Source organism: Hyla sarda, chromosome 6, assembly GCF_029499605.1.
Source record: "Hyla sarda isolate aHylSar1 chromosome 6, aHylSar1.hap1, whole genome shotgun sequence".
Taxonomy (NCBI): Eukaryota; Metazoa; Chordata; class Amphibia; order Anura; family Hylidae; genus Hyla; species Hyla sarda.
This window is the reverse complement of record NC_079194.1, coordinates 286,831,100-286,851,025: the sequence shown is the minus strand read 5'-3', so window position 1 is coordinate 286,851,025 and position 19,926 is coordinate 286,831,100. Positions and strand designations below refer to the sequence as shown.

Sequence of the window (19,926 nt, the reverse complement as noted above, 5' to 3'; positions counted from 1 at the left end):
AACCTGTCCAGAGGAAAAGTTGCTGAGTTGCCCATAGCAACCAATCAGATCGCTTCTTTCATTTTTGAAAAGGCCTCTAAAAAAAAATAGGAAAGAAGCGATCTGATTGGTTGCTAAAGGCAACTCAGCAACTTTTCGTCTGGACAGGTTTTGATAAATCTCCTATCTCCGTAATACTGAAGCACTATATGTGTTTACAAGGTCCTGAGGGTCCTTGTACACTACAACGCACTTTTTGTAGACCAATTGGCGCTCTGGGAGGCACCAGATTTTCCAATACCTACATAATATGACACAACAAGGTGCAGTATGGTCCAATAGCAGAATATGGGTGCCCTATGATAGAACCATACAACCCAAATCTGCTAAATGGTTTGGTGCATGGGTCTCAAAGATTATGTGGTGGCCCAGTATGGGAGATGTTACCCCATACCCTTGCTGTCCTGTCAGGCAGCCTCCTTCAGTGTCCCCCGGGGGCCCCTTGCCCCTGTTTCCCCCCTGTACACATGTTCTGCAGTGTATTGTATTATAAAATGTGCTGTATCTTTAAGAGTTATGTCATGTGATTGTTACCCAGGAGGTACCAGTGACCAGGTGACCCCAAGAGTGACCTATGGGCTCCCTGCTAGTCTCCCCCATATAAGCCCTGGATGGAGCTTCTCTCTCTCCTCTGCTGAGGTCCAGTGCAGTCTTGTCTAGTCTGTGTGTGTCCAGAGTATTGGAGACCTCAAAGTCCAGTCCTGCAGCCACCATCAAGTCAAGTAAGATAAAGTCACAGCTTTATGAGTCAAGTCAGTCCCTGTCATCTGTCAAGTCAGCGTGGTCTGCATTCAATTGTCCAGTCCTGCTACAAGTCCCAGCAAGCCCTTAAGGTCTCTGCGTCACTGGTCACCTCCTTGGGCCCTGGCTGAACAGTATAGACTTTACCACCTGTCTACCCTCAGTAAAGCTACAGTTATCCGTAACTTGACGTCAAAGTCTTTATTGCCCCCCGTGCCTATCCCAGGATCCAGCGGTATACCTTCGGGTGCTTTTAGGCTAAACCACACCCTGGCGTCACAAATACAATGGGATAATGCCATCTGCCCCTAAGGTAACAACAACATCTGCCCTTTGCATCATACTCTCTACCACAATTATAATAGCAATTTTTGGCCAGATCTGTAGATGGGGGCTAAGGACACATTCCTGTAGATAGCGGATTAGTTGTAGTAGTCTGGATTTTACATTTTGCCTACACCATAAAAACACAATACGACCACAGATCCCGGCTCAATTGTTCAATATGACATTATGAATAAACCCATCAATTTCCCGCAGGTTAAATGTTTAAACAAAGCGTGAAAGTTGTATCGCGGGACGCGATAGCGACCTTGTCTCATCTAGAGAACACAAACCCAACCATAGTTTATACAAGTGTGATATACAATGCGGACACGGTGAAGGTACAAAGACGCTGAACTTGCATAACCCTCTTTACAGGTCTGACCCCCCTCGTATCCGCTTACAACTCAAGACATAAATGTGTTACACTAAAGACGTCTTGTAATTAGGGTTGTCACCTTTCTTGCAAAAAAAAAAAAAAAAAAAAGAAAGATACTGCCCATGCTAATTTGCATAATTAACCCCTTAAGGACGCAGGGTTTTTCAGTTTTTGCATTTTCGTTTTTTCCTCATCACCTTTTAAAAATCATAACCCTTTCAATTTTCCACCTAAAAATCCATATTATGGCTTATTTTTTGCGTCACCAATTCTACTTTGTAATGACGTCAGTCACTTTACCCAAAAATCCACGGCGAAACCGAAAAAAAATCATTGTGCGACAAAATCGAAGAAAAAACGCCATTTTGTAAATTTTAGGGGCTTCCTTTTCTACGCAGTGCATATTTCGGTAAAAATGACACCTTACCTTTATTCTGTAGGTCCATACAGTTAAAATGATACCCTACTTATATAGGTTTGATTTTGTCGCACTTCTGGAAAAAATCATAACTACATGCAGGAAAATTTATACGTTTAAAAATGTCATTCTGACCCCTATAACTTTTTTATTTTTCCATGTACAGGGCGGTATGAGGGCTCATCTTTTGCGCCGTGATGTGAAGTTTTTATCGGTACCATTTTTGTTTTGATCTGACTTTTTGATCACTTTTTATTCATTTTTTAATGGTATAAAAAGTGACCAAAAATACGCTTTTTTGGACTTTGGAATTTTTTTACATGTACACCATTGACCGTGCGGTTTAATTAATTATATATTTTTATAGTTCGGACATTTACGCACGCGCCGATACCACATATGTTTATTTTTATTTACACTTTTATTTTATTTTTTTATGGGAAAAGGGGGGTGATTCAAACTTTTATTAGGTTATGGGTTAAATGATCTTTAGTAACACTTTTTTTTTTGCAGTGTTATAGCCCCCACACCTGTGATCAGTGTCATCGGCGCTTGACTGGATCTCAGGCACGGAGCAGTCATTCGTCGATCGGACACCGAGGAGGCAGGTAAGGTCCCTCCCGGTGTCCTGTAAGCTGTTGGGGTCGCCGAAATTTCACCGCGGCGGTCCCGAACAGCCCGACTGAGCAGCCGTTATACTTTCACTTTCGCTTCAGACGCAGCGGTCAGCATTGATCGCCACATCTGAAGGGTTAATACAGGGCATCACTGCGATCGGTGATGTCCTGTATTAGCGGCGGGTCCCGGACGTTGATGGCCGCCGGGACCGACCCGATATGCCGCGGGGTCCACCCCGCGGTAGCCGGCGGAGGATGTAAATATACGTCCTTCGTCGTTAAGGAGTTAATTATATATGCGTAACATCACAGGATACACATATGCGGGAGAAATTTTGTCCTATTCTTACCCCTACGGCATGTATGAGGGCTCATTTTTTTGCACCCCGATCTGTAGCTTAACAGTACCGTTTTTGTTTTGATGACTCGCAGTTAATTTCTAACTACAACTCCCAGCATGCCCTGATACAGCCTGTGACTCAGCAGCTGCCCAAAACGAAAACTACAACTCCCAGCATGTTGGACTATATAGTAGTATATAGTATAGGTCAGTATTTCACAACCAGAGGTGCCTCCAGCTGTTGCAAAAACTACAACTCCCAGCATGTTGTACTATATAGTAGTATATAGTATAGGTCAGTATTTCACAACCAGGGGTGCCTCCAGCTGTTGCAAAAACTACAACTCCCAGCATGTTGTACTATATAGTAGTATATAGTATAGGTCAGTATTTCACAACCAGGGGTGCCTCCAGCTGTTGCAAAAACTACAACTCCCAGCATGTTGGACTATATAGCAGTATATAGTATAGGTCAGTGTTTCCCAACCAGTGGTGCCTCCAGCTGTTGCCAAATTACAACTCCCAGCATGTTGGACTATATATAGTAGTATATAGTATAGGTCAGTATTTCACAACCAGGGGTGCCTCCAGCTGTTGCAAAACTACAACTCCCAGCATGTTGGACTATATAGTATAGGTCAGTTTTTCCCAACCAGGGGTGCCTCCAGCTGTTGCAAAACTACAACTCCCGGCATGTTGGACTATATATAGTAGTATATAGTATAGGTCAGTTTTTCCCAACCACGGGTGCCTCCAGCTGTTGCAAAACTACAACACCCAGCATGCCCGGACAGCCGTTGGCTGTCCGGGCATGCTGGGAGTTGTAGTTTTACAAAAGTTGGAGGTGCTATGGTTGGGAAACACTGGTATAGGTTATAGTGCAACATTCCAGGAGTTGGAAGATTGGTTGGATATAATGGCCGGTATTTGTTAAATAATAACACCGGCAGGGTGGCCAAAATACCGGCCAGGTGGAAACCCTACTTTTAATGGATGGCATTTCTATGGAATCAAGTGAAGACATAATAGGAGCAAATACCCAAAGACCTATTATGTCTGGGCCTTCCAGAAACAGCGAGTGGCCACATGCTTCTTATCAGTGGGGACATTCTGTCTTCCTCTAAGTATTGCGAAAAGTTTTACCCTACATCTCGGCTGTTCAGGACCTTCTTCTGGCCCCTGATAAGACATAAGAAACGGAAGATTTCATAACAAAAAAGTCAGAAGAGAATCCGAGCGGGGTTTTCAGAAGTTTTGAAAAAGTTGCAGCAACACATTTAGAAGAGGTTTGTAGACCGAAAATTTTACTTGGTCCTTTTTCCATTTGCAACCACTGTGGTGAGGGTGTGATGAGGGCAGACGTTATTATGGCATTAAAGGGGTTATCCAGGAAAAAATTTTTTTTATATATATCAACTGGCTCCAGAAAGTTAAACAGATTTGTAAATTACTTCTTCTATTAAAAAATCTTAATCCTTTCAGTAATTATGAGCTGCTGAAGTTGAGTTGTTCTTTTCTGTCTAAATCCTCTCTGATGACACCTGCCTCGGGAACCGTCCAGTTTAGAAGCAAATCCCCATAGCAAACCTCTTCTAAACTGGGCGGTTCCCGAGACAAGCAGAGATGTCAGCAGAGAGCACTGTTGCCAGACAGAAAAACAACAACTCAACTTCAGCAGCTGATAATTATTGAAAGGATTAAAGGGGTACTCTGGTGAAAACCTTTTTTCTTTTAAATCAACTGTTGGCAGAAAGTTAAAGATATTTGTAAATTACTTCTATTAAAAAAATCTTAATCCTTCCAGTACTTATTAGCTGCTGAATGCTACAGATGAATTCCTTTCTTTTTAGAACACTGATGACATCACGAGCACAGTGCTCTCTGCTGACATCTCTGTCCATTTTAGCAACCGTGCATAGCAGATGTATGCTAAGGGCAGCATGGTGGCTCAGTGGTTAGCACTGCTGCCTTGCAGTGCTGGGGACTTGGGTTCAAATCCCACTAAGGACAACAATAAATAAAGCATTATTATAATAACGTCAGCAGAGAGCACTGTGCTCGTGATGTCATCAGAGAGCATTCCAAAAAGAAAAGAATTTCCTCTGTAGTATTCAGCAGCTAATAAGTACAGGAAGGATTAAGATTTTTTAATAGAAGTCATTTACAAATATGTTTAACTTTCTGCCACCAGTTGATGTAAAAGAAAAAAGGTTTTCACCGGAGTACCCCTTTAAGATTTTTTAATAGAAGTAACTTACAAATCTGTTTAACTTTCTGGAGCCAGTTGATAAAAATAAAAAAGTTTTTTCCTGGAATACCCCTTTAACCCCTTGTATTCGTGACGCCAGGGCGTGGTTAACCTCTGCACTACCTGAGGTATGGCCGCTGGATCCTGGGCTAGGCACAGGGCAAATAATGACTCCGATGCCAAATTACGGAACAACGGCAGCTTTACTGAGGCGGACAGATGGAATAGTCTTTACAGCTCAGTTAGGCCCAAGTAGCTGACCAATGACTTAAGAGACTCGTGGGCTCGCTGGAACTTGTAGAGGACTTGGACAGAATGCTACAGACCCACGCTGAATTTAGACAGACTTGAATGACTTGACTAGAACTGACTAGACTTCCCCCCCTTGTGTAGCTTACCAGGCTTTGACGTTCACCTGTGGGCACTTGGATAGTGGAAGCGTGGCTGCGTGGTCGGCCTTGGGTCTCTTCAGGACACCAGACACTCTCTCCAGGTCTTGACTGTTCTGCTCCTCAGACTCATCTCACTAAGCTAGCTCCTCCCTTGGTTTATATAGGTCTTTTGGGGAGTCCTATAGGTCACCACACAAGTCACCTGATCACTGACACCTTCCCTGGTTAAAAGACTTGGTAACAAGATTTTAAAGGTATATAACATTATACCGGCACTCTCATACATAGCATGAAGCACTTGTTAACCATTTATGATACACAGATTAAAGGGGGACTAGGGGGACACTGCAATAGAGTCCGCCTGACAGGACAGCAAGGGTACAGGGGTGCAACTCCTGTACTGGGTCACCACACCACACTATGGGACCTGTCCCAAAGTTGAGGTTTCCAAAACGAAGGAGGAGAGCAGAAGCAATATGTTCATGATGGAACACGATGAAATACTGAATACATATAGTATCTGTATGTGGATGGTGATGTCTATTGTCTAAAGATGCCCATACATATCAGATGTTCGGCTGAATGAGCAATCACCCCACACACGTGCACATTGTACTCTGTTAAAGGGGTACTCCCGCGCTTAGACATCTTATCCCCTATCCAAACGGATAGGGGATAGGACGCCTGATCGCGGGGGTCCCGCCGCTGGGGACCCCCGTGATCTTGCACGGCGCACCCCATTAAAATCTGTCCCCGGAGCGTGTTCACTCCGGGTCTGATTACTGTCGATCACGGGGCCGGAGCATTGTGACATCATAGCTCCGCCCCCATATGTGACGTCACGGCTCCGCCCCTCAATGCAAACCTATGGGAGGGGGCGTGACAGCTGTCACGCCCCCTCCCATAGGTTTGCATTGAGGGACGAAGCCGTGATGTCACACGGGGGCAGAGCCGTGACGTCACAACGCTCCGGCCCCGTGATCGACTAATCAGACCAGGAGTGAACACGCTCCGGGGACAGATTTTAATGGGGGGCAAGATCACGGGGTTCCTCAGCGGCGGGACTCCCGCAACCAGGCATCTTATCCCCTATCCTTTGGATAGGGGATAAGATGTCTAAGCGCCGGAGTACCCCTTTAAGCATCTGTTTTCGCCTTCGGTGATGTATTATCTCTCCATGAATAAAAGGATGAGGCATATTGAACTCCAATTGCCTGATCCTTCTTCACCCCGATATTTGCCATTGGGAGGCCACCATCTACTGGAAATTGATCAGTAGGCTTCAAGCGTGCCCATACACGTGTGTATTTTATAAATTATATGCCATGACCTAAATAGATATAAGTAAGCTTCTGGACCCCAGTGTAAAATCAGGAGCTGTGCACCTCCCTACCAGGTGCCATTTATAAAAGTGAGGGCTTCCTATACCTCTCCTTGCCAGGGGTGCTTTAAAAGGGGTACTCCGGTGGAAAAAACATTGTTTTCAAATCAGATGGTTCCAGAAAGTTAAACAGATTTGTAAATTACTTCTATATAAAAATCTTAATCCTTCCAGTACTTATCAGCTGCTGTATACTACAGAGGGAGTTGTGTAGTGCTTTCCAATCTGACCACAGTGCTCTCTGCTAATACTTCTGTCCAGAGCAGTATAGGTTTGCTATGGGGATTTGCTCCTGCTCTGGACAGTTCCTGACATGGACAGAGGTGGCAGCAGTGTGGTCAGACAGAAACTAACTACATTACTTCCTCTAGAGCATACAGCAGCCGATAAATACTGGAAGGATTAAGATTTTTAAATAGCAGTAATTTACAAATCTGTATCATTTTCTGGAACAATTGGATTTGTAAACAATGTTTTTCCACCGGAGGAGTACCCCTTTAAGCGAAATGGTGCCCCCCCCCCTACTGGCTTTGTATATCTGACAATGTTAGGCTGGGTTCACATCTAGTTTTTCCCAATACGGGACCGTATACGGCTGGGGGGAGCTAAAACCGGGCGCTCCCGTATCCCTGCCGTATGCTGCCCGTATGTAATGTATTTCAATGAGCCGACCGGAGTGAAGCGGTCGGCTCATTTTTGTTTTCTACCAGACCTAAAATCGTAGTCAACCACGGTTTTAGGTCCGGAAGAAAACCGCATACGGGCAAAACTGAGCCAACCGCTTCACTCCGGTCGGCTCATTGAAATACATTACATACGGGCAGCATACGGCAGGGATACGGGAGCGCCCGGTTTTAGCTCCCCCCAGCCTTATACGGTCCCGTATTGGGAAAAACTAGATGTGACCCCAGCCTTACACTGAGAGTTCTACTTCACCAATGTTGAAGTTCTTCCTTTGGGGATGTTCCATCCTTATTTACATTAGAGTGTTAAACCAAACACCCAAGAGTGCATTCATTTTTAATGGTAGACGGGCGATAAGCTGCTGCCATACTCCTCCGGCAGCTGCTTATCTCCAGTTACAAAAGATCAAGGAAGCTGAAATAAAAAAACATGCCCAATCCTCATTTACCCCCAACATTTGCCATCAACTTGATCGTATACATCAGCCGATCCCTTCGAAATGATCAATTGGACCTTTTTTTTATATTTTTTTTACTGCATAAATAAATAAAAAAAAACACTAGTGTACGGCCAAAAAAAAATAAAAATACACTAGAAACCGTATACAATGAAATACCTTTTTTTGAATTTTTTTTTTACAATGTAAGTTAATAGGAAACCGTACGGCATAAAGTAACATGTGATTTTAGCACCTGTTAACATACATTTTTGTTTCCCTTTTCAAGCATATAAAACCTATATATACGTTGAATGAAAACTAAAAACAGAGTGTGAACCCAGACTTATTTTACCATATTGTAACACAAAACCCCTCTATGGCTACATTATGCATACAGCTCTGCCTGTGTCAGTCTACACCAGTGTTTTCCAGCCAGTGCTCCTCCTGCTATTGAAAAACTACAACTCCCAGCATGCCCGGACAGCCTAAGGCGTTGTGGGAGTTGTAGTTGTGCAACAACTGGAGGCACTTCGGCCTGAAAACACTGGTCTAGACTATAGTTCCTGCATATATATTTTTTTTTTTAGATATACATATAAAAATTTCTTTAGATACATATATATATATAGCTAAAGAAATTTGTATATGTATATCTAAAAAACTAAACATATATTTTTTTTGTTTTTTAGATATAGATATAAAAATTTATTTAGCTACATATACACATATGTATCTAAAGAAATTTTTATATGTATATCTAAAAAAATATATATATATATCACATATATAACACACACACATATATCAGATATACATACATAAACACACACACACATAGATATACATACATATAAAACACACACACACTTATCAGATATACATACATATAAAACACACACATATCAGATATACATACATATAAAACACACACATATACATACATATAAAACACACACATATCAGATATACATACATATAAAACACACACATATACATACATATAAAACACACACATATACATACCGTACATATAAAACACACATATAAAACACACACATATACATACATATAAAACACACATATCAGATATACATACATATAAAACACACACATATACATACATATAAAACACACACATATACATACCGTACATATAAAACACACACATATATCAGATATACATACATATAAAACACACACATATACATACATATAAAACACACACATATATCAGATATACATACATATAAAACACACACATATACATAGATATAAAACACACACATATATCAGATATGCATACATATAAAACACCCACATATACATACATACAAAACACACACATATATCAGATATACATACATATAAAACACACACATATATCAGATATACATACATATAAAACACACACATATACATACCGTACATATAAAACACACATATAAAACACACACATATACATACATATAAAACACACATATCAGATATACATACATATAAAACACACACATATACATACATATAAAACACACACATATACATACCGTACATATAAAACACACACATATATCAGATATACATACATATAAAACACACACATATACATACATATAAAACACACACATATATCAGATATACATACATATAAAACACACACATATACATAGATATAAAACACACACATATATCAGATATGCATACATATAAAACACCCACATATACATACATACAAAACACACACATATATCAGATATACATACATATAAAACACACACATATATCAGATATACATACATATAAAACACACACATATACATACCGTACATATAAAACACACATATAAAACACACACATATACATACATATAAAACACACATATCAGATATACATACATATAAAACACACACATATACATACATATAAAACACACACATATACATACCGTACATATAAAACACACACATATATCAGATATACATACATATAAAACACACACATATACATACATATAAAACACACACATATATCAGATATACATACATATAAAACACACACATATACATAGATATAAAACACACACATATATCAGATATACATACATATAAAACACACACATATATCAGATATACATACATATAAAACACACACACACATCTATATATAATTTTTTTGTTTCCCCATCCTAACCCAACTGCTCTAGAACCATAAGTTCCAGCATGACTATAGGTCTCCCATAGTGTCACCTATTTGGTCTATCAGCCCTCTAGAAAACTTCTGGATACATAGACAAACCAGTCAAAACAGTCTTTACACAACAAGTCCCTACTGGCGCAAAAAACAAAAAAATAAATAAATCCACAGGGGGGTGGAAAAAATAAAAATTCCAAAAATAGTTAAACTTACATCTAAAACACACTGTAAAAAAGGGAGATACGACGACGCAAAGGAATATTAAAATATGAAATAAAAATGTAACTAAAGAGCCTTGCGGCCGGCGAGTACTGTATAGAGAATACTTACGTTTAGGGATACCATTGGGGTGCAGGGCTACTGCTTGTTCTCTTCCTTATGACTCTAGGACTATGCGGAGAAGTGAGTGTAGGAAACCTAAACGGAGCGAGATCAGCCAGGAGTGGGTGGGCTCTGGTGTCACCCAACACCTTCCCAAACCCAAACCGTTTACACTTACTACAGGCGAGTCATCCTACATGGCTACACAAAGTCAGTACTGTGCACACACCCAGCTCTGCTGCTCCTGGAGACTCCCTGGAAATAAATGTGTCAGCCGAAAAATTCACATTTACAGCCGGACCTGCCCTGAACCACCCTGAGGAGCATTGTCCAAGGCGGGCACTGCCATCTACTGCAACTTACAAGCCAGTGGGCACCTTCAGTGTTAGATGCAGATGGCATTACTGCAGGCTCACAGGGTCTTCTCATTACCTGTACAGCTAGATACAGTGATCCCTCAACATACGATGGTAATCCGCTCCAAATGGACCATCGTTTGTTGAAACCATCGTTTGTTGAGGGATCCGTGCAATGTAAAGTATAGGACAGTGGTCTACAACCTGCGGACCTCCAGATGTTGCAAAACTACAACACCCAGCATGCCCGGACAGCCAACGGCCTCCCATAGACTTGCATTGAGGGGGCGAGATGTGACATCATGAGGGGGCGGGGCTATGATGTCACGAGCTCCCGGTGCCGGCTCTAAGCGTTCAGAACATTTTGTTCCAAACGCTGAGCGGCGGAGTACCCCTTTAAGGAACATGTAAGTTATACACTCACCATCAATGGGGAAGAAATTAAAAAAATTACTAATTTCTGTTCCAGCTATAATAATTACACCTTTATTTTTCCTCCTCACATTTGCAAAGGTCTCTTGTGGTGCTTTAAAAATGTGCGAGTACATTTTCCTGCCACTTTTGTTTTTTTTTTTCCTGCCAAAATTGCCAAGTATTTTTTTGTTGCCACCATATTGGATTTGTTTGCCAACTGTTGCGACAAAATAACTGATTTTGGCGCTAAATTCTATATCCCTGGCAGAAGCATCTTATGTATTATTCCATGATTACTAGTGCTCAGACAAGCGATAACTGTATAAATGAAACATTTCTAGGGCTTAAAGGGGTACTCCTGTGGAAATTTTTTTTTTAATCAACTGGTGCCAGAAAGTTAAACAGATTTGTAAATTACGTCTATTAAAAAAATCTTAATTCTTCCAGTACTTATTAGCTTCTGAATACTACAGAGGAAATTATTTTCTTTTTGGAACACAGAGCTCTCTGCTGACATCATGACCACAGTGCTCTCTGCTGACATCTCTGTCCATTTTAGGAACTGTCCAGAGCAGCATATGTTTGCTATGGGAACTTTCTCCTACTCTGGACAGTTCCTAAAATGGACAGAGATGTCAGCAGAGAGCACTGTGGTCATGATGTCAGCAGAGAGCTCTGTGTTCCAAAAAGAAAATAATTTCCTCTGTAGTATTCATCAGCTAGTGAATAATTTACAAAAATCTGTTTAACTTTTTGGCAACAGTTGGTTAAAAAAAAAAAAAAAGTTTTCCACCGGAGTACCCCTTTAAATGTAAGTTCAGGTGCAGTGACCATGAAAAGGAAAAAATATATATTTTTAAATAACATTTTCCAATAATTATCCATTTCAGCAATTTTTACCCTAGCAAAAAGCTGGTGTGAAATGTTTGATGTTAAAGGGGTACTCCGCCCCTAGACATCTTATCCCCTATCCAAAGGATAGGGGATAAGATGTTAGATCGCCACGGTCCCGCTGCTGGGGAGCCCCGGGGATCGCTGCTGCAGCACCCCGCTATCATTACTGCGCAGAGCGAGATCGCTCTGCACGTAATGACGGGCAATACAGGGGCCGGAGCATCGTTACGTCTCGGATCCGCCCCTCGTGACGTCACGGCCCGTCCCCATCAATACAAGTCTATGGGAAGGGGGCATGGCAGTCGTCACGCCCCCTGCCATAGACTTGCATTAAGGGGACGGTCCGTGATGTAATGAGGGGCGGAGCCATGACGTCACGCTGCTCCGGCCCCTGTATCGCCCGTCATTACGCACAGAGCGAACTCTCTCTGTGCAGTAATGATAGCGGGGTGCTGCAGGGGCGATCCCCGGGGTCCCCAGCAGCGGGACCGCGGCGATCTAACATCTTATCCCCTATCCTTTGGATAGGGGATAAGATGCCAGGGGCGGAGTACCCCTTTAAATATCAAATAAAACATGAAATTTACATAGCCACACCCACTTTTTAAAAACTCGTGGGACTAGTGTAAACTTTAGATAATTCTCATGTAAAACACTTTGAATATCTGACGTGAACTTTTTTGTGCCAAAATTTTGGCTCGCAAATGCGACATTTTTGATGTGAAGAGTTTTAAATATGACCCCCATTGTGTGCGTGTACAGCATAAAACCAGAGAGGAAAGGGCAGATGCAGTCAATGGCTGTCCGGGCATGCTGGGTGTTGTAGTTTTGCAACAGCTGGAGGCACCCTGGTTGGGAAACACTGCTGTAAGGCTGCGTTTCCATGGTGGAATGTCTTCACAGAAAATTTCATTACCCGACAGCGGATCGCGGGTAGAACATGCCGGCACTAGGGCCGTCTCATAGACACCAATGCATTTCCGTGCGGACTCCACAGAAAGAATAGACGGAATCGGGAAATTCCACAGCGTGCACAGAGCAGCAGAATCCCATTGAAGTCAATGGGACTCTGCTGCAGCGGAATGTCAGCGCGGAATTCTGCATGGAAATTCCATTGTGTAAACATGGTCTAAGGTTATAGCAGTGTTTCCCAACCAGGGCGCCTCCAGCTGTTGCAAAACTACAACTCCCAGCATGCCCGGACAGCCAAAGGCTGTCCGGGCATGCTGGGAGTTGTAGTTTTGCAACAGCTGGAGGCGCCCTGGTTGGGAAACACTGGATTATAGCCACATGGTGCAATAAAATCAAGTTTTTGAAGCAGTGTTTTTACCATTCCATAAGGTCAAAATCAAAAGAAAATACTATTATCTGCAATGGGACTACGCACCGAAAGTGACCTACTGCTAACTGAATTTGCGCTAGAAATTCGGGAGTGATAGGGGTAATCTGCACCCAAAATATGACCAAAACTTATTCAGAAAGAGAAAGGTTCTATTTACACGGCAGAATTTCCGCTTGCGGAATTCCGCCTCAAATGAAAGCCCAATAGACTTCTATGGGATTCCACACATTTCTGCAAGCGGAATTTTTGCACGAGTTCCGCACCAATTCCACACAAGCCAGAAATTCAGCGGCAGACAATTCTGCCGCTGAAATTGTTCCGCACAAAGAAATAAAATCTTCATTCTTTGCGCGGATTCCGCGAGCACTGCACAGCCGTCGATGGTGACTGCTCAGTGCCCCGCGGCCCTAGCGCCGAAGTATTTTCAGCAGCAGCCGCCAGACGGAATCTCCGCAGCGTGAGATTCCGCAGTGTGAACGCACCCTAAGGGTCTATTCACACGGCAGAAATTCCACGTTGCGGAATTCCGCCTTAAAAATTAAAGCCCATAGACTTCGGTGGGATTCCGCACTCCCATTCACACTTCTGAATTTCCGCTTGCGTGTGAATGGGAGTGCGGAATCCCATAGAAGTCTATGGGCTTTAATTTGAGGCGGAATTCCGCAAGCGTGTGAATAGACCCTTAGGCTAGGTTCACACTGCGGAATCTCCGGTGCAGAAAGTTTCCGCCCCCCGGAGATTCCAAGTGCAGCCGAATCAGTCGGCACTAGGACCGCGCGGACACTGCAGTCTCCAATAGACTGCAATGTCTTCCGCGAGTTTTTCCCGCGTGAAGAATGAGCAACGCCATTCTTCAGGCGGAAATTTTCAAGCGGATTTTCCGTTCACAAATTCTGCTTCACATTTCCGAATGGGGAAACCCATTCGCTACACTATACAATTTATTAAGCGGAATTTCTGCCTAAAATTTCAAAGCGGAATTGCAGGCAGAAATTCCGTAGTGTGAACCTAGCCTGAGGGTACGTTCACGCGCGGATTTTACGCTGCAGATCTGCTGGTGATGGTCCCGCTCTATGCTGGCTTTACATGTGCCTGCTCGTAGCAGCAATACGCCGCTACCAGCAGGCACACTGTGATGTGCGAGTCGCAGTATACTTTCACATCGCGGGAGCTGGGAGAACGGCCGCGATGTGAGAGTACGCCGCGCACATTGCTGCACTGTGTCTGCTGGTACACGCGGAAATCGGCACGGTTTCTGGATTGAAAATTACGCGGTTTTGCCTGTGTCACTAGAGAATTGAAGGAGCTGGCACCTCTCCTCTCCCCATAAGCTTTCTTATAAATTCATATATAGACAAGGTCCAAACATCGGCGTCACTTACTTGTATTAATCCAATCTGTTTGGGCAGACCGACATGTTTCGGAGGCAATGGAGACTCATGAACAGACAGTTCAGCCTCTATAGAGGCCATGGTGAAATAATAGATTGGTATAGCACCTATCTCACCCAGGTAATGAAACTTCACCTGCAAACACCCATGTGACCCCACCCAGTGGAGCTGCAGGTAGGTCTCTGCATTCAGCCCATAGGCCGCTGAACCTCCCCCCCCCAACCGTGCGACTCGGCGTCGGACAGTTGCCATGGAAACCCAACCAATAAACCTACACTTGATGCCATATTGGGTGGTAGACTGTGGCGTTAAAGTACTAAACTGTCTTTACCAGTATTAGGATACATTAACACGGGTGGGTCTACAGTGAGTTTCCTGATGAGAATTTCAGCCACAAAAAAACAGCCACTGTAAACACGTAAACGCGCGCCCATGTGAGCGTCCCCTTACGGTGTAAAACTATTTTGGAACTTTTTAACTTTTGCGTTGCTTGTGTCTCTTTTTTAAAAAGTGGGCATGGCTCAGTGGGGGGGTTGGGTCGGCATCCTGTGGCCAGATAGGTTTGCTATAAGTGTATTAAAGAAGTACTCCGGTGCGTTGTTTTTTTTTTTTTTTAACCCTATGTGCCCGGGCTGCCAAGCGAAACAAAACAAACTTTGACTCACCTTCCAACTTCTTCCACTTCCTGTTAGTCGAAGAGTCACGTGACGCTCAGCGCATTACCGGCTGCACGGGGATACTGCTGCAGCCGGTGATATGCTAAGTGGAAGAAGTCAAAACTGGAGAATGGGACATCGATATCAGCGCAACGGGGGAACGTAGGAAGGTAAGTTAAAGTTTGTTCTGTTTCGCTTGACAGCCCGGGCACAGAGGGTTAAAAAAAAAACACACACCGAAGTACTCCTTTAAGTGTATTAATATACATTGTATCAAAGAAGATCTGCAGTGATAGACAACTTATCCCTTATGCACAGGATAGTGGATAAGTGTCTGATGGGGGGGGGGGGGGTTACTGGGACCCCCGCCTCTCCCATAGAGCTGTATGGAGGGGGTGTGTCTGTCGACCTCAGTGAGGTCAACGACACGTGCATTAGCAGCGGCAATGCCGGGTCTCCGTACAGGAGATCGTGGGGGGGGGGGGGGGGGGTCACAACGGGTGTACCCCCCGCGGGATCGGAAACTTACACTTTATCCTGCGCATAGGAGATAAGTGTCTATGGCTGCAGTACTCCTTTAAATCTGCTCGTAGGAGGGGTATATTTCAATCTTTGGCGCACACGTGTTAATAGATTTGTAATAACGTACTGTAAAATGCTGGTATTTAGTAAATATGCCTGAATGTCTGGACAAATAGAGGGGATTTATCAAAATCTGTGTAGAGAAAGAGAGTGGTGCAGGGGCCTTTCCTAACAAAAATGGAGCAATCTAAATTGGTTGCTATAGGAAACCTGCAGCTATGCTCCATTAAAGGTTGAGGGGTTGAGCTGCAATACCGCACACAACCACTGGACAGGTATGGCGCTATGTTTTTTTTAACCCCGACATCCTCGCACAGTTTTTCTAACCACTCACACAGAAGAATATTTGGCCGGAAGATTTTCAGGTGCAGATATGAATATGTTCAAATTTTTAGGGGAGTTCGGAATTTTAAGTGCCATGGCACATGGTCCAGGAGAATCCTATCCTTCATATATATATATATATATATATATATATATATATATATATATATATATATATATATGGAGTGAACCAGAGACACATGTGGCTGACAGCTATTAAAGAAGTATGGCATCTTTGGGCCATGTTCACACACAGTAAATATCAGCCATCTTTTTGCTTTCGGTCTCTTTATTTTCAGCCGTAAATTAGGCTCATAAATCGGGTTTGGTCGCATGTAACACATTTGCAGCGAGTTTCCAAAAGCAGAAATTTTGCTTGCAGATTTTTTTGCTGTACAATTTCCACTGCAGATTATCTTGTTACCCATTGAAGTCAAAAGGTTCCACTTGCAGATTTTCTGTTGCATAAGCTGCAGGAAACCCTCTGTACGTTTGACCCTACCCCTAGACTGTAAAGGGTTCATCCGGCAATAGAAAAAAAAAAAAAACAGCACCACACCTGTCCGTAGGTTGTGTACGGTATTACAACTTGGCCTCATTCACTTGAATGAAACTAAACTGCAATACCACACATAACCTGAGGACAGAGGTGGTGCTGTTTTTGGAAGAAATTAGCTCTAGTTTTCTTTCATCGTGTGACTCAAGGATTTCTAAAAAACGCCACTTAAAGGGGTACTCCGGTGAAAACCTTTTTTCTTTTAAATCAACTGGTGGCAGAAAGTTAAACAGATTTGTAAATTACTTCTATTAAAAAATCTTAATCCTTCCATTACTTATTAGATGCTGAATACTACAGCGGAAAATGTTTCTTTTTGGATTTCTCTTATGTCACGAGCACAGTGCTCTCTGCTGACATCTCTGTCCATTTTAGCAACCGTGCATAGCAGATGTATGCTAAGGGCAGCATGGTGGCTCAGTGGTTAGCACTGCTGCCTTGCAGTGCTGGAGACTTGGGTTCAAATCCCACTAAGGACAACAATAAATAAAGCGTTATTATTATTATAATAATAACATCAGCAGAGAGAACTGTGCTCGTGATGTCATCAGAGAGCATTCCAAAAAGAAAAGAATTTCCTCTGTAGTATTCAGCAGCTAATAAGTACAGGAAGGATTAAGATTTTTTAATAGAAGTAATTTACAAATATGTTTAACTTTCTGCCACCAGTTGATTTAAAAGAAAAAAGGTTTTCACCGGAGTACCCCTTTAAGGGTGAAAAAATGCAGAATAAATAAATAATGCCATGGGGATATAGCATTTTATATCTCCTTATTGAATCTCCGTCGAAATCTGGCCATAAATATTGGCCCCCAAAAAATGCCATGGGACAAGTACCGTATTTATCGGCGTATAACACGCACTTTTTAGGCTAAAATTTTTAGCCTAAAGTCTATGTGCGAGTCTATGTGCGTGTTATACGCCGATACCGCCCCAGGAAAGGCAGGGGGAGAGAGGCCGTCGCTGCCCGCTTCTCTCCCCCTGCCTTCCCTGGGGTCTAGAGCCCTGCTGCCGGCCCTTCTCACCCCCTGGCTATCGGCGCCGCTGCCCGTTCTGTCCCCCTGATTATCGGTACCGGCGCCGATAGCCAGGGGGAGAGAAGGGGCAGCGGCACCCATTGCCGGCGCCGCTGCCCCGTTGCCTCCCCCCATCCCCGGTGGCATAATTACCTGGGTCGGGTCCGCGCTGCTGTAGGCCTCCGGCGTGCGTCCCCTTCATCGTTGCTATGCGCTGCACAGCGCGGCGCATGACGTCAGTGCGCCGCGCCGTGCATAGTAACGACGCAGGGGACGCACGCCGGAGGCCTGGAGCAGCGCGGACCCGACCCAGGTAATTATGCCACCGGGGATGGGGGGAGGCAACGGGGCAGCGGCGCCGGCAATGGGTGCCGCTGCCCATTCTCTCCCCCTGGCTGTCGGCGCCGCTTCTCTCCCCCTGGCTATCGGCGCCAGTACCGATAGTCAGGGGGACAGAACGGGCAGCGGCGCTGATAGCCAGGGGGAGAGAAGGACCGGCAGCAGTGCTCTAGACCCCAGGAAAGGCAAGGGGAGAGAAGCGGGCAGCGACGGCCTCTCTCCCCCTGCCTTTCCTGGGGGTATATCGGGGTATACACGCGCACACACGCACCCTCATTTTACCATGGATATTTGGGTAAAAAACTTTTTTTACCCAAATATCCTTGGTAAAATGAGGGTGCGTGTTATAGGCCGGTGCGTGGTATACCCCGATAAATACGGTATGCTTTTTTAATACAAAAACACTATGTGCTTTTTTTTTTGCCTTAGACTTTCAATGAGATTACATGCATGCTGGTATCCTGCGCTCCCTAATCCTTATGCAGGTGACATACTTAGGGTGCATTCCCACCTGGCGTATTTTTCTGCGTATTTGCTGCTGCGTATTTTATTTTCCCATTGAAGTCAATGGGTGGAAAATACGCAGCAGCAAATATGCAGCAAATACGCAGAAAAATACGCCAGGTGAGAATGCACCCTAAGGCTGGAATTCCACTGAGGATTTTTTTTGCAAGAATGCCGTAAAAAAAAACAATTTTCTTGCACTGTGTCTTTTCAGCGAAAAAACGCCGTGTCCAGATGTTAGCTGCAAGTCAATAGTAAACTGCAAAATGCCAGATCCACTTGGCGTTTTTCAGTTTGGCGTTTTATCTTTTTGTAGTTTTTCAGCTATTTTGGGCTCAGAGGCTGGTTTTCCAAAAAGTCTATGGGAGAGCAAAAACGGCAAGAAAAACGCCATGTGGGTTTTAACTTTGGTGTTTTTTCAGGAGGTTTTTGTTCTCTTTTGGACTTCAGCGATCCTAAAAAGAGATACCTTTTTTAATAAAATTTTCGTAGGGTACAATTAAAAAAAAAAAACAATAAAAAAAGATACAGAAGTGATGGAAAAAATAACAAAATTTTTAAACAGGGATCAATTTATGTGGAGTGGGCGGGGACCTAAAAATGTAGCCGACAATAATAAAAATGTAGTGTGTGTGTGTGTGTGCGTGGGTTTTTCACTTTTTATTCTTTATTTTTAGGTGGCACTACTACTCCCAGCATGGAACACACACTGTTCCATGATGGGAGTAGTAGTACCTGTACTAATTGACAGATCGCCCGCTGCGATCCTTCTGTATAATGTATAGATGCGGCGGCCGCTCTTCTATGGTCCCCTGCACTGACTTATATATACACATATTCATATTTCCCACAGAGAGCTGTGATTGGCCAGATGGTTCCAGCCAATTATAACTCTCTGTGGGAAATATGAATAGGTGTATATATACGTCAGTGCAGGGGACCATAGAAGAGCGGCCGCCGCATCTATACATTATACAGGAGGATCACAGCGAGTGTCAGGAGTGACATCCACTGTGATCTTTCGTTAACTGCAGGTACT

General features: G+C 43.4%; 1 protein-coding gene across 6 annotated transcripts in view; it reads right to left on the bottom strand.

The window, feature by feature from the left end:
* The window catches only part of ANO1 (anoctamin 1), a 196,289-nt gene that overhangs the window by 123,973 nt on the left and 52,390 nt on the right, over positions 1 to 19,926 (bottom strand). Inside the window, exon 1 of one of the 6 annotated variants that reach the window (XM_056527589.1) lies at positions 10,523 to 10,649. The exons of the other annotated variants lie outside the window; for them this stretch is intronic. Within the exon in view, the coding sequence (XP_056383564.1) occupies positions 10,523 to 10,537 (15 nt within the window). The 5' untranslated portion in view covers positions 10,538 to 10,649. Of the gene's footprint in view, positions 1 to 10,522; positions 10,650 to 19,926 lie in introns of those variants that run through there. 6 annotated transcript variants of the gene reach the window in all.